The sequence below is a fragment of the Microtus ochrogaster genome, chromosome 10 (genome assembly GCF_000317375.1).
Source record: "Microtus ochrogaster isolate Prairie Vole_2 chromosome 10, MicOch1.0, whole genome shotgun sequence".
Lineage (NCBI taxonomy): Eukaryota > Metazoa > Chordata > Mammalia > Rodentia > Cricetidae > Microtus > Microtus ochrogaster.
The window spans coordinates 44360942-44374089 of record NC_022016.1 but is presented as its reverse complement, the minus strand read 5'-3'; the positions used below and the strand labels follow the sequence as shown (position 1 = coordinate 44374089).

The following is a 13148-nucleotide window of genomic DNA, read 5'->3' as shown; positions in this document are numbered from 1 at the left end:
GCTTGGCAGAGCTGACCTAGAGTCCAGACCAGCTTTTTATCATACACAGCTTCCCCTTGTCCATCACTGTCCCAGGAACATCTTGGCCAGCACTGACCAACAGGCTAACGGTACCTGTGCGGAGTCCCATCAAGACGGGGTGCTTGAAAATCAACACAGCAGCAGAAAAGGGACTGTTTGTAATTTTTCCACCCCACGACAGTCAGTGGACAGTGATGGTTCTTCATCCATGGCAGTGGACAGTGATGGCTCTTCCTCCATCCACGACAGTGGACAGTGATGGCTCTTCCTTCACCCCATGACAGAGGACAGTGATGGCTCTTCCTCCATCCATGGCTCTTCCTTCATCCACGATGGCGGACAGTAATAGCTCTTCCTCTGATACAACATGGGAAACCGGGACTCAGAGATGTCGCCTATCAAATCCATAGTGTAAAAGTGGAAACCAGGCCCTTCCACCTAGTGGCTCCTGGGAATCTGGTGTCTCCTCTGCCCCCTGGAGACCTACTGGACTCCTGCCCTCCAGCAATGAGTCACCTCCCTATAGCCTGCTTGCTCCTCTTCATCTGCAACAGCCTTACTCAGGGTCTGTCGGCACACTGAAGACCACACACTTCCTGTGGGTCACCTACATGGCCCCACCAACCACGATGATACCTGGTAGGGTGGAAACTCAGGAAATGCAAAAGGAATGAATGAATATATGAATGAATGAATGAATGAATGAATGAATGAATGAATCTACAGAAGCTTAGATCCCTTGGGGCTTTTCCATCGGGTCCTCGGCCCTTCAGAAAACAGGCTCTCAGGACACTTTGTGGGTAGGCCTAGATGAGAGTTTTTCCTCATGTCTCTCGGTACCCGGTTCTGCCATCCCCAAGTACTGAGGGAAAACTCATGGACGTGGATGGACAGACACACAAGCAGATGGCGAGGGGAGGGTGGACTGGAAGGTGGAGGAGATGCTACCCTTGCTAGCCGTGGCTTTCAACTTTATTTTTCTCCCTGCAACAGTTACTTGAATGCTCAAGATGGATGGAGCCAGGAGAGGTAAGAGGTCCCGTCGTTGCTCCTCTCCGGCAGCCTGCCATGGGTTCACCTGGTATTCATCAATGTCTCCAGACTCAGGAACAGCCCCTTCCAGTTACTGAGGAGCCCATCGGCCACCCTCTTCTCACTGCCTCATGCACCAGAACCTCTCCAGAGGGAGGTGACCAGCCTTTCTCCAAAACACTCCAGAAAGCACCCAAGAGCCCCTCCTTGAGAAAGCAAACCTTCTGCCATGATGAAAATGGTGGTCATGTATGTTGTCCAACCTGTTCAATTCTCACCCACCCTGGCAGGGCCCTGAAGTGTGGCTAAGAGATGATGGACCAAACCATTAATATGCAAATTAGGCAGTTGTGGATAGCTACTAATAACTGCCTTAAACGGAGCTTCCAAGGTGTGTTCCTGAGTGGCCTCCAACAGAGTCCTAGCGCGATCCTTCATGCTGGAGCAGGGGAGTCCCTGGTCCCCAACATCTCCTGATTGGCAAAAGTCATTCACGGTGTCCCACCCCCATGACATTCCATAAACCCCACAGGGCCCACATATCTCTTGCCTTTTATTCCAGCACCTCCCAGAGACCCATTATGTACAGATTGTATTTATACATATAATATACATCGAACATAAGTATTCATATATATATTCACACGCTAGCCCACATGCTCAGACACCTACACATACATCCTTCCTGGAGGGGCATGGCCACCTCTGAGCCTCACTCAGCCCCAACAAAAGGTTCCAGGTTCAGCAGGCAGTGGTGAGGTTTTATGTTTTTTTGCTTCAAAAACAAAACAAAACGAAAAGGCCATATTCTCCAAGTGTGTTCTTCCATTCCCCAAGACCCTAAAACCCACCCCAAAACATTCTGAAGTTTTGTTTCCAGAGGTTTCACTCTGCTCTTCAAGGCCTCAGTGGAGAATCCAGACCTGTCTTGTGGCCTGTGCAGGTTCCTGGGGGGAACCCAGCTGGGCCAAAAAGGGTCCCAGCATGTCTGCAGTGGTCCAGCCACCCTGTGACCTCCAGATGGACAGGATGGGTAGCTATAGAGCCAAGGGCACCTGCCAGATAAGAAGTGTGCTGTCTGTCTCGCTGCAAGGAGCTGGTCGCCCACTCAGGCCTCCTGGAGCACTGCCAAAGTGGCGATAGCCTTGCCCACCAGAGATGATGGCCACAGAACAGATCTCCTTGCGGTGGGCATCACGGGCACAGGGCCGGCTTCGTACCCAGACATCAGGATCATCGGCCATCTCGTAGATGGAGCCGTCTTCCTCACTGTGCTCCAGAGCTGAACCGTCAGTGGGTGCTGGCTCCCGCACCGACAGCAGGGGCCCCGGGAGGTGAGCCGTGGAGCGCAGGCGGTATTGGAGCAGGATGCCCTTCTTGCGGGTTAACTCTCGGCCTGGGTGGCTGTCAGGGGCGGGCACTGGTTCGTGAGATTGCCCGTCTGGCTTGTCCTCCTCGGCCTGAGGCCCTTCAGTCTCTTCCTGGTCACTCCGTAGGATATCGGGGGCCAAAATGCTCATGGCCACAGCCAGGAAGGCCACAGGTCCACAGTGACCATTGAGAGACACCATGCCTTTCCCTATGAGACCAGAGCAGAGGAGAAGGGTCAAGAGACAGGTCATTAAGGGAGACAGCCAAGTACTTCTGGGGAACTTTCTGGGTGGGTAGGACATTTTCTTCTGCCATCTATGTTGGCATCTCCTCAGAGGTCATGAGCTCTGTCTATTCCATGCTTCATGGCATGACTTCACCGAGTGGGGCCTGTTATGGTATATTATTTAAACTATGTACAGATGTGTTACGTTTGTTTACGCTGTATTTGTTTAATTATATAACTATGTGCTGCTGTTTTACCTTGTCTGCCTAAGGCACCTGATCAGTCTAATAAAAGCTGAATGGCCGATAGCTAGGCAGAAAAAGGCTAGGCAGGGCTGGCACGCAGAGAAAATAAATAGTAGGAGAAATCTAGGCTCAGGAGGAAAAAGAAGAAGAGAGGAAGGAACGAGGGAGACGCCCGGGACAAGAAACCAGGCAGCTGCCAGCCAGCCTGACATGAGAAATAGTGACAGAAAGACAAGCGGAAGGAAAGAAAAGTAAAAAGTTAGCCCCAAGGCTAAAGGTAGAAAAGGAGAAACAGGGTAATTTAAATGAAAAGAGCTAGCCAGAAACGAGCCTAAGCTAGGCAGAGCATACATAAGAAGTCTCCATGTCATGATTGGGGAGCTGGTTGGTGGCCTAAAAGGAAAAGCCTTTCTCAGGGGCCATCCTCCATCTCCCGTGGAAACGGCCTCACTGATAACTTCCCTCCGAACTCCACCCAGAAAGCCAAGTCTTGTAAGAGGCTCTCCAGCTCTTCCTTCCAGCCAAGTGCCAGCATCCACACTGCATCTTGCCTGCATCCTCCCAGGGAAGTGGTACCGAGCTACTCCTTGATCTCACTCCATCCTCTGCCTGGACCAGAGCTATCCTAGACACTACCTGCCTCATGCATCCCCATGTTCCATCCAGCCTGGGTGCCATCCTTGCATGAATAAATTGCTCTAGTAAGTGCAACATGAAGACAGGACACCCAGAAATCTGGGAGTCTAGAAGAGGGTAGAGGTCTGGCATGGTTGGCTCAGGCTGGTTCCTCCTCTCACCCCATGCGAAACGGCCACTAGAGGAGACGACAGTCTTCCCTTTCAAGGCAGAGGCAAAGGGGGCCAGAGCTCTAGTGTCTAAACACCAGGGTTTCCCCCTGACCCTGCTTCTGTTCTCTTAGGCCTAGGGTCACAGGTCAGGGCACACTGGCTGCCACAGCTGACACGAGCCTATCCCCAGAGCCCACACTTCTAACTCTGATACCCCACTACAAAGAGAGGCAGTGGGGCCCAGCAGAGCCTCTGTCATTCATCAAGTGCCTCCGCCAGCACTCAGATTCTCCAGCCAGTGGGAACTTCTCCACCCAGATCAGAAAAGCAAGAATCAGAAGGTGGGAGGTGGTATCCTAGGCTATCATTTTACCATGCCCTGGCTCAGGTAAGAGGGACAGAGAGGCTGGACTCTACCATGAATCACTGGGTATTGCAGATGTCTGGGCCAGGTTCCCCCTTATCCTTGAAGTCAAGCCCCAAACCTACCCAGGCAGCCCTGGAACCTCACCTGTGATCTTGGGGATGCCCTCCAGCCGGGGCACAGGCAAAAGGACAATGACACCCTGGTCAGTGCCTACCCAGAGCAGACCCTGGCAGATGAGGAGGCTGGTGACACACAGGTGCTTCTGGCCTGCAGAGAGAGACAACATGAGCTCAGTTCATCCTGGGGAGGGAGCTGTACAGCCCAGATTTCCCCCAAGACAAGTGGGAGGGTGCTGGGGTTAGGACATGGGCACCCAGTCAGACCTCAGTTTCCCCATGTGTAAAGGAACTGCCTTGAGGACACAGCAGGGTAAAGCCTCAGGGCACAGTGCCTGGCCAATGCGGGCTCTGTGTGTCAGGGCTCAGTTGCCTGGCACCCGGGGGCAGTTGGGTGTCCTTTTGAAAGTCACACCCGGCAAGCCAGGCTGCAAGCCAATGAAGAGCAGGTGTGACAGTCTGTAATGGGTAGAAGCTGGTAGCAGTGGTACGTGCTAGAAGGGGGCCAGGGCAGAGTCTGTAAAAAGGACCGCTGCCAGGTAGATGGGTGGATGAGTAGATGTATGGACAGATGCATAGATGAGAAGAAGGGTGGATAGGGGAGTGGATGTAAGAGTTCACTGGGCAGTGTCTGGATGGGTGGGTGGATGGATGGATGGATGGATGGATGGATGGATGGACAAGTGCATAGATAGATGGACAAGTGCATAAATAGATGGACTGGTAAATGAACAGATGAGTGGATGAATGATGGACGGATGAACAATGGATAGATGAGTGGGTGGATGATGGATGAATGGACAGACGGATGAAAGAAAAGATGGATGGATGGAGGGATGGGTGGGCAGGCAGATGAATAGGCAGATTGGCAAGTGTGTAGATAGATGGACAGATAGATGGATTAAACAGTCAGTGAATGAATGTCAGGAGGTATGATGGACCGACAGATGGATGGATGGACAGACGGACGGACAGACGGATAGATGGATGGAAGGGTGGATGGATGGACAGACAGAAAGATGTATGGATGGACGAACAGATGGACAGATTGGACAATGGTAAGTGAGCAGTTTGGTAGATGGATAGATAGATAGATAGATAGATAGATAGATAGATAGATAGATAGATGAATAGATGGGTGGGCAGATGATAGAAAGGGTGGGTGGGTGATGGGTGGATGCACACACACACACACACACGGTTGAGCACAGCTCTGAGACAGTAGTACACAGTCAATCACTGGAGGTGCATTGAGTAATACTAGAATTACTTAAATGCCCTAGACTCTAATGTACTTAGTTCCACCCCAGATACAAACCCCCAAAATAACAAAAAAGGGCCAAGAGGGAGTTGTGGATATGCTGCACCCCACATGACTCATGTTCCTTTCCATAAGCTCCCTAGACCCCAAGACCAACAGCGGCTGTTGCTGGAGGCATCCTCAACCCAACCATAGCAAAGCTTGACAGATGGAAGACAGGTGGAAGAGAGGCCCAAGGAGACGACAGAGGCGAGAAATGGCTTCACCTAAAGGCTCCATTCTGGGGCCCCTCTCCTTCCACCTCAAGAAAAAGAGCGAGACACTTCACAAACAGTCCAAAAGAAAAAAATTCTAATGGTGGATAAATATTTGATCATAAAGACTTAATACACAGGGCTCAGCTCACCCTGGCCATCTATCTGGAGATATACAACTTTTAAAAGCTCAGGCTCTCGGAGAACATTTTATTAATGACCTGTCTAGTTAAAAGGAGGAGGGAGTTTAGGTTTAAAAAAATGCATTAATACCAGTCGGGTGCTCGAGTGGAAGGAAGGGTGGGGGAAGGAAACGTGATAAATTTTTTAACACGCCCTAAAAAAAATCCACATTTAGAGGAAGAACAAATTTATTACTAATTATGCAATTATTTCATTTGGTGGTGTGGGGGAGAGGAAATACTTAAAAGCCTGTTTTAAATATCTCTAATAAAGAATTTAAAAATCCTGTTCAGTCTTTCTTCCTCCAGGGCACAGTGTGGGGTGGACAGGAAGCCACCCTCTGCCCTCTGATTCCTGCCACTGTATGTAACTCCAGCTCAGCTTGGGGGTCACGGGCTCTCCCAGCTCAGTGGTGCTAGATACTCAGTTTGGATACCCAGACCTAGAGAAGGCCAAGACCCAGGAAAGCCCCACCACCACCTTCTGATCACACAGCTAGTGCCTTGGGAAAGTACTGACCTAGAAGCTCAGGGTGGGCAAAGAGGCTTGGTAGGAGACACCTGGCAATAGGCCAGCACGATGGGGCATGAAGATAACAATGGGGACAGAGAGGATGAAGACAGCAAACGTCCCTGTCAGGACTGAGGCTTCTCATGCCAAGAACTACAGGGTAACGGGTGCAAATGAAGGAGTCAACCACCGTGGCCAAGCAGAGAAGGGGGCCCAACGAGAATGTGACTCTGAGCTATGGATCCACAAAGCTCTTGTTCAACCATGGAGAAACTGAGTCTGTGGGGAGGATGTGCCTGCCACCTAGGGACAGGCCGGTCGTGCAGCCTCCTGGGTCTCTCATGACTTGGAGACAATGACACTCACCCATGGTGCCGCCCCTTTAAATTAAGTCAGGAACACAGTGTGTGTGTGGGGGGGGGGGTCCTCAGGGTTACAGCCATGAATCCAGCCAGAGCTGTGCTTCTCCACCCCCAGACCGGCCTCTGACAGCTGAAGCTGCCGTCTCTCTCTCTTTCCTCGGCCCCGACTAGACAAGGCTCCCAAGATTTTCAAAACCTCGTAAGAGTAACCATTTTTTTCCATTGTTCCATTATCTTGAAATAATTTAGCTATCAAGATAAATGCAGAAGTATTTCTATGATACAGAGAATTTTTTATTGTGTTGTATAATGGATGAAACTGGTCCATCCCCCAGTCCTATCCCGCTCCCCCCTTCTCACCTTTCAGGAAATAGAATCAAACTGGAGGAAGGGAGAGGAGAAGGCAGGAAAGAAAAGGACCACAAGCAACACAGGGCTTCTGATGCAGGGGAATGGTGCGGAAGGAACCGTCCCCACCACTGCATATCAAAGCTTATGATCCTGCTAAGGAAACCTATGTCTGCATCTATAACTTGGGGACCATCTGCAGCTTGTGGACTTTAGAGCACAGTCTGATGCCATCAGCCAAGTCTTGCTTGGCACAGGGCTCTAGCAGACTGGCCCCTCTGAGTAGACAGTCATGGCTGCTGCCTAACTTGCTAATGGCCACTTGACCCTGGTGATGCCCTGACTAGCCAGGAGGAAGAAACAGCCAAAAAGGTGACTGGGTCATAGCTGGAAATAGGGAGCAGATCTTAGGGGAGGCCCTCAGACCCCCAAGGTGCTGGCCAGTGAGCCTTTCCCCAACTCAGCTCAAATCCACTCCCAGCCTTGCCACAGCCCATCTGTCCAACACAGGTGACAGTGTTTCAGTGGGACAGTGTAGACAGCCTGGGTCCCCTGTCCATGTATTTTTGGTTCCAGCTGCCAGTGCAGGAAAGCCTGCCAACTTACAGCCCCCACTCCTGAGCACCCGGATTGCTGAGATGCGGTACAGGGGGCAGAGGGTGAGGAATGGGGGCTTTGGTAGGACAAACCTGGGAATAAGCCCAACCCTACCACTTCCCGTCTATTGTGAACCAGTTTTTGAGGCTGACCAAGGCTGCCCTAGCACTGAATGAGCTGAACGGCCCTCCTGCTGGCATCCGTGAGTGTCAGTCCCCTTATCCCAGCCCCAGCTAGTTTTACAGCCTCAACTGACAGAAGGAAGGTGGTCCTCCTTACCCCAGACCCTGGAAGCCACGCAGCCTCACCTGGCAGGAGGAAGGTGGTCCTGGTGGCAATGTTGATCTCCTGAAGATGTTCCAGGGTCTCGGTGTGGAAGAGGCGGATGGAGGAGCCAGAGGAGAAGGCCATCCAGACACCGCTGCCAGCCTTCACCATGTGTGTCACACTCACGGCCTCATCCTGGTGCGCCTCGAAGCTTTGCTACATACAGAGGGGATGGGGGTATCAGGCCAAGGTTGCCATCCCGACCAGCCCCCACTCTCCAGGGTCAGGGCTTCCCATGTTCTTCAAGAGCGCGAGCTAAAGCAAGGCTCTGTCAGAATCGCTGTCTGCAATAGAGCTTGGAAGCCCAGTGTGCTGCACAGATTAGCAACTAACAGGAATCAGGTGTGCAGTGCTGACCGGTTGCGGTGGTGGAAATGCTCCTAACGGGAGTGACTACAGACAGCCAATGTGACAGCAAGACAAGAAGGCAACAATGCATGCTTGGCTCTCAAGTGGAGACCCAAGTCCAACACACACAAGGGCTCCTTTCTGGTCCTCGACTTCCAGCAGGGAAAGACAGAGCCACCAGCTAGCAGAAGTTGAAGCTATATGCATAGTTTTAACTTCGAGACAGGGTCTTGTTATATAGCCCTTGTTAGACCATGTAGCCCAGGCTGGCCTCCAGCTCATAATTCTCCTACCTCTGCCTCCTAAATACTAGGATCACAGGCCACGTCCAACTATCTATATTATTTAAAGTAACCACGGCAACCTGCAGAACTCCCTGGGGAAGGAACTAGGGGTGCAAACCAAATCCTCATCTCTCATAGTATGGTGAGGGCAGGGAAAGTCGAGAAATAATGTTCAAAACCCAGAGAGCAAGAGCTCGGGAGTAAATGAGGATGGCAAGGGGATTAAAGACAGAACAGGGGAGGTGTTTCAGTCAGTAAGGTGCGTGTCTTGCAAGCAGGAGGATCCAAGTTTGGTCCTTGGAACCTGTGTTCTTTGCTTTTGGTTTTCCGTGTTTCTCCCCCTAATTGCATATTACAAGCTCACCACTACAGAGGTGGAGACTGAGGACCTACTGGATATTCATCTAGTTAAAAGCCAATGGGAGGCTACGTCTCAAAAGGAAAAAGTGGATAGTACCTGAGGAATGACATCCCAGGGTGTCCTCTGACCCCTCCACACAAACACACCCATACACAGTGTATGCACATGAATGCGCACACACACATTCACACAAGTGCATGCATATTCATGTATACATGCACTCACACATGCACGCGCACACACATACACACAAGTGCATGCATATACATGTATGCACACATACACACACTCCCACATACACACATACAGAGCAGAAGTCCCTGATCGTCAGATAGCCAGGGTGCATGGTCTCTACAGGGTGGGGCATCCCTAGGGTGAGGACAGGGACCTGCCTCCTCCCTCAGACTGAGGGGCTCTATCTAAGCACTCCTGGGGTGCCCAGGAGGGGATGTGTCTCTCTTCTCAGCCGCAGCCTCCTCTTCAAGTTTCCCTGACTTATGAGGGAAACGGTGGGGCCATGCAGTGTAGCAGGGGTACAACAGCCCGTAGCTCAAGGCCTGCAGCCTGTCTCTGCTGGTCCAGCCCAGTCCCTGGCTTGAGCTGTTTCTTTGGTGACATCCATGATGGCTCCTTGTTTGCTAGAACCAGCCTGAGGGGGATCCAGGGGAGCTCAAGTGGGATCCTCCTCTGAAGCCTGACAGCACAAAGTCAGGGGAGATGCAGAAGTCGAGCCTGGCAAATGCCCCTCAGCCAGTGCTCAGTGCTCAGCACGGTGACGGACTGATTTGGCACCCACCGAGTAGGGAAGGCCCGGCAAGCTTTGTCTGTGATCTTTTCCAAAAAACAGCAAACCGTCTTTGCCTGCAAATGCACACACATGCACATATGCAGCAGCAGGGATGCATTACGAGGCCACACAGAAGAAAGGTCAGAGCATTGATGACCCCAAGAGAAGCCAAACCCACTGTGAAATGAGAGGCCTCGGCCTGCAGGCGCCACTCCTGGATCTGCAGGCGCCAACACTGTCCCCTGCCTCCAGTCTGATGGAAGAAGTCTGCAGGGCAAACCCAGCCTTGTTTCCCCAGAGGTGGGCAGCCTAGTCAATACTGGGGCTAGTGGACCATGCAGGCCCATGCCAACTCACAGGGACAAGACATGGGGGCAAGGGTACTTTTGTTCATGGCAAGAGACTGATGCCTGGAACGCAAGCTGGTCTTGAATTCCTAGCTGAGCCTCCTGGCCCATAGAGAGATGGCAGGTAGGGACAGAAAACATGCCAGCGTCATAGGTCCCAGGGGCATCCAAGCCCAGCACCCCAGGGTGAGGGAAGGTAGCAGCGGTTCCCAGGCCTCAGTGCCCTCTGGGCTCAGTGCCAACAAGCCACATAACTGCTGAGCTGGTAAACCAGTCTTTCTGGAAGCCAATCCTGACCATACAGGAAAGAATCCAGATAGGGAGCCTGGCACACAGCCCTCTGACCACAGGTGCTGGTCCTGCCAACAGATATCAAACTTTCCCTGGCAGGACTGGAAGAGACCGTATAAGTGGGAACTTGAGGGTTCTCCCAAGTCCCACCCCTGAAAAAAAGACCAGAGGTGACACCACTCGGCAGGTAGCAGTGGGCACATTGCCCCATTCCCTTTGGCGCCACCAGCTAGGGCACCAAGGGGACAGTGGGTTGGGGCAAGGAAAGCTGAGTTACAGCCCAGAGTCCTTCCCAACTCTGAAAGCAAGGAATTAGTGAAAGAGCAATGGGAAATGTGTCCACAGTCTGGATCAAAGAGCCCCTGGCCAATCAAAACAATACCGAGCATCAAACTAGTAACGAGGGGCCTGGATTCTAGCGTGCCGAGTCTTCTCAAGACTGGGAGCTGGGTGTGGAGGCTCAGGCCTACAATCCTGATATGCAGTAAGCTGATGCAGGACGGATGGTCAGGAGTTCAAGACCAGTGTGGGCTACGAGGTGAAACACTGGAGACACAACCCAAAGTTTCAGAGCATGGACTGCTCTTACAGAGGATGTGAGTTCAGTTCCCAGCACCCACATCAGGCAGCTCACAGCAACCTGTAACCCCAACACTGAGAGATCTGACACCCTCTCTGGCCTCCGTGTATATGCACACACAGGCACTCACATGTGCATATACACACAGGCACACACACACACACATATATACACACACACGGGGTAATTATTAAACACAGAGAGCTGGCCTCGGGAGGGCAGGGTCTCAGCTCCTCTGTGAGTGACTTAGTGTACTAGACAGGGACAGAAAGAATGTGCCCAGCAGAGCGCTGAAGACTCAGTGGAGAAGGCACATGGCAAGCCCGAAGGGTCCCTGCATGCTGCTGACTGGGACCAGGATGATGCAAGGTCTGCCCCTCTCCACAGGGCCTACCTCCACAGCCTCTGGACACCCAGCCATGGCCACCCACACTGCCGGTTCCAGGTGACTGATCTTCTCGGAGGACTGCTGACGCAGCCGCTCCTGTAATATTTATGTGCCTCCAGGTGACGCTTTTGCTCCATTGCCATAAATTCCCAGGGTGATGTGCTCAGCACTCAAAGTCATTAGAGCCCAAGATGGCACGAGGGGCTGGGAGGCTGACAGGGTAAGGGAGGCTACCCAGGAACAGGGAGAAAGGGAGGCCACCCAGGAACGGGGAGACAGTGGACAAGGTGTCTATTTCTTCTCCCTGAATGCCAACTGTAGACACCAACCTCTATAGAGTCAGGGAGGGCACTGGACACCAGTGCGTTACTGACATAAAAGACAGAGAACAAATCTAGAAAGGGGACTGAGGGCCCCAGATGGGCTGAGAGGGGTATGAGTGGACCCCACACTTCAGCCCACTCCTAGGGGTTCAGAGGAACCTCGGTCCTAGCATTCAATCAAGGTTGGGCTGAAAGAGATGCTTGCCACCCATTCCTGTCCAGTCACCGCGTATTAGCCTGAGAATTCTGGTCATGGACGGAGATAGGCTGCCCACCACACACTGCTTCCCTCCAATCCTTGGGGACAGCTACAGGGTGGCAACCACCTTTCTACCATCACTCAAGGCAAAACACAGGAACTTCAAAGCATGGCGGGTGTCATGGCTCAGTTGACCAATGGAAAGACTGGAAATTGAGACTCCTGACTGCAGGGCTGAATGTCCCGAGAGGGTGCCTTGTACAAGCTATTGTCATAAAAGTCCCTTGCCTCTCTCAGTCTGCTCCGCTCTCATCAACCCTCCACAGCCAGAGCAACAGAAGGAAAGACTACAGTGACATTTGCAGAGTTGCATTGCCAGGAAGGGGGAAGGGGACCAAGTCCCTCACCTGGGTAGCCAATTTGCTCTGGTTCATGTATCTAGCTAGTTGTGACAGCTGTGACATTTGACTCTGGAACCTCAGGAAATTCCAAGCCTGGGTCAAACCAGGGTGTCTGGTTACTCAGATGAGACACTCTAGTTGGTGTGGTGCACTGCCTTGCATGACCTGGTTGAGGTCAAGGGCTCAGCCAGAAAAACAAAACAAATAAACTAACAAACAAACAAAAAACTGCCCTGGTCAAGAAGGCTTGAGATGGAGCAATCTCCAACTCTCCCTAGAAAGTCAGTTCATGCTCGGCAGGGTAGGAGGAACAGATACTCCCAACTCAGGGCTACTGTGGGGACAGGCAGACAAAGAGTCCCACCAGCAGCAATAATGATAACCATGCACAGTTTAGCTTGCAAGGAAATGTGCAAAACTTGATGTTCTGGAAGAATCATTCTAGACAAAAACAAATGGCCAAAAGGCCTCCCCTGCTGTGAGCTCTCCGGTCCTCAGACAGGCTTTGCTACCTGCTCATGACTGCTGGGGGAGGCAAAAGTCAAAGTCTGAAGACTGGATTCAGTCGGTCCAGCCACTCCTTGCCTTAGTTATTTCAACTTTAAAGTAGTCATGACCAGGGCTTCCCAGGACTGTCCTAATGATGGCGCAGGGTCCTGCCTACCTAGGGCTCTGACCAGCCCCAGACACCCTCACTGTAACTCAGCTGCAGGGACAGGGTTTTAACTCTCTCATGAGGGGGCAGGTCCATGAGTTCAGCCTCTGCTGGAGCCAGTGCACATACTGAGATGTGAGGACAGATGAGGGAGGGAGGATGTGAGGGCAGGGGAG

The 13148-nt window shown here is 52.1% G+C and overlaps 1 protein-coding gene across 8 annotated transcripts in view; it reads right to left on the bottom strand.

Annotated features, from left to right (window-relative positions):
* Positions 1-1594: 1594 nt before the first annotated feature.
* Positions 1595-13148, bottom strand: part of Arhgef10l (Rho guanine nucleotide exchange factor 10 like) — a 125496-nt gene continuing 113942 nt past the window's right edge. For 5 of the 8 annotated variants that reach the window (XM_026781945.1, XM_026781946.1, XM_026781947.1 and 2 more), the window contains 3 exons: positions 7990-8164; positions 4195-4317; positions 2091-2632 (listed from right to left, as the gene is read on the bottom strand). In XM_026781945.1, coding sequence (XP_026637746.1) covers positions 2091-2632; positions 4195-4317; positions 7990-8164 — 840 coding nt within the window. Of the gene's footprint in view, positions 2633-4194; positions 4318-7989; positions 8165-13148 lie in introns of all 8 variants that reach the window. The other 3 variants (XM_005352927.3, XM_026781949.1, XM_026781951.1) reach the window with 1 other exon arrangement.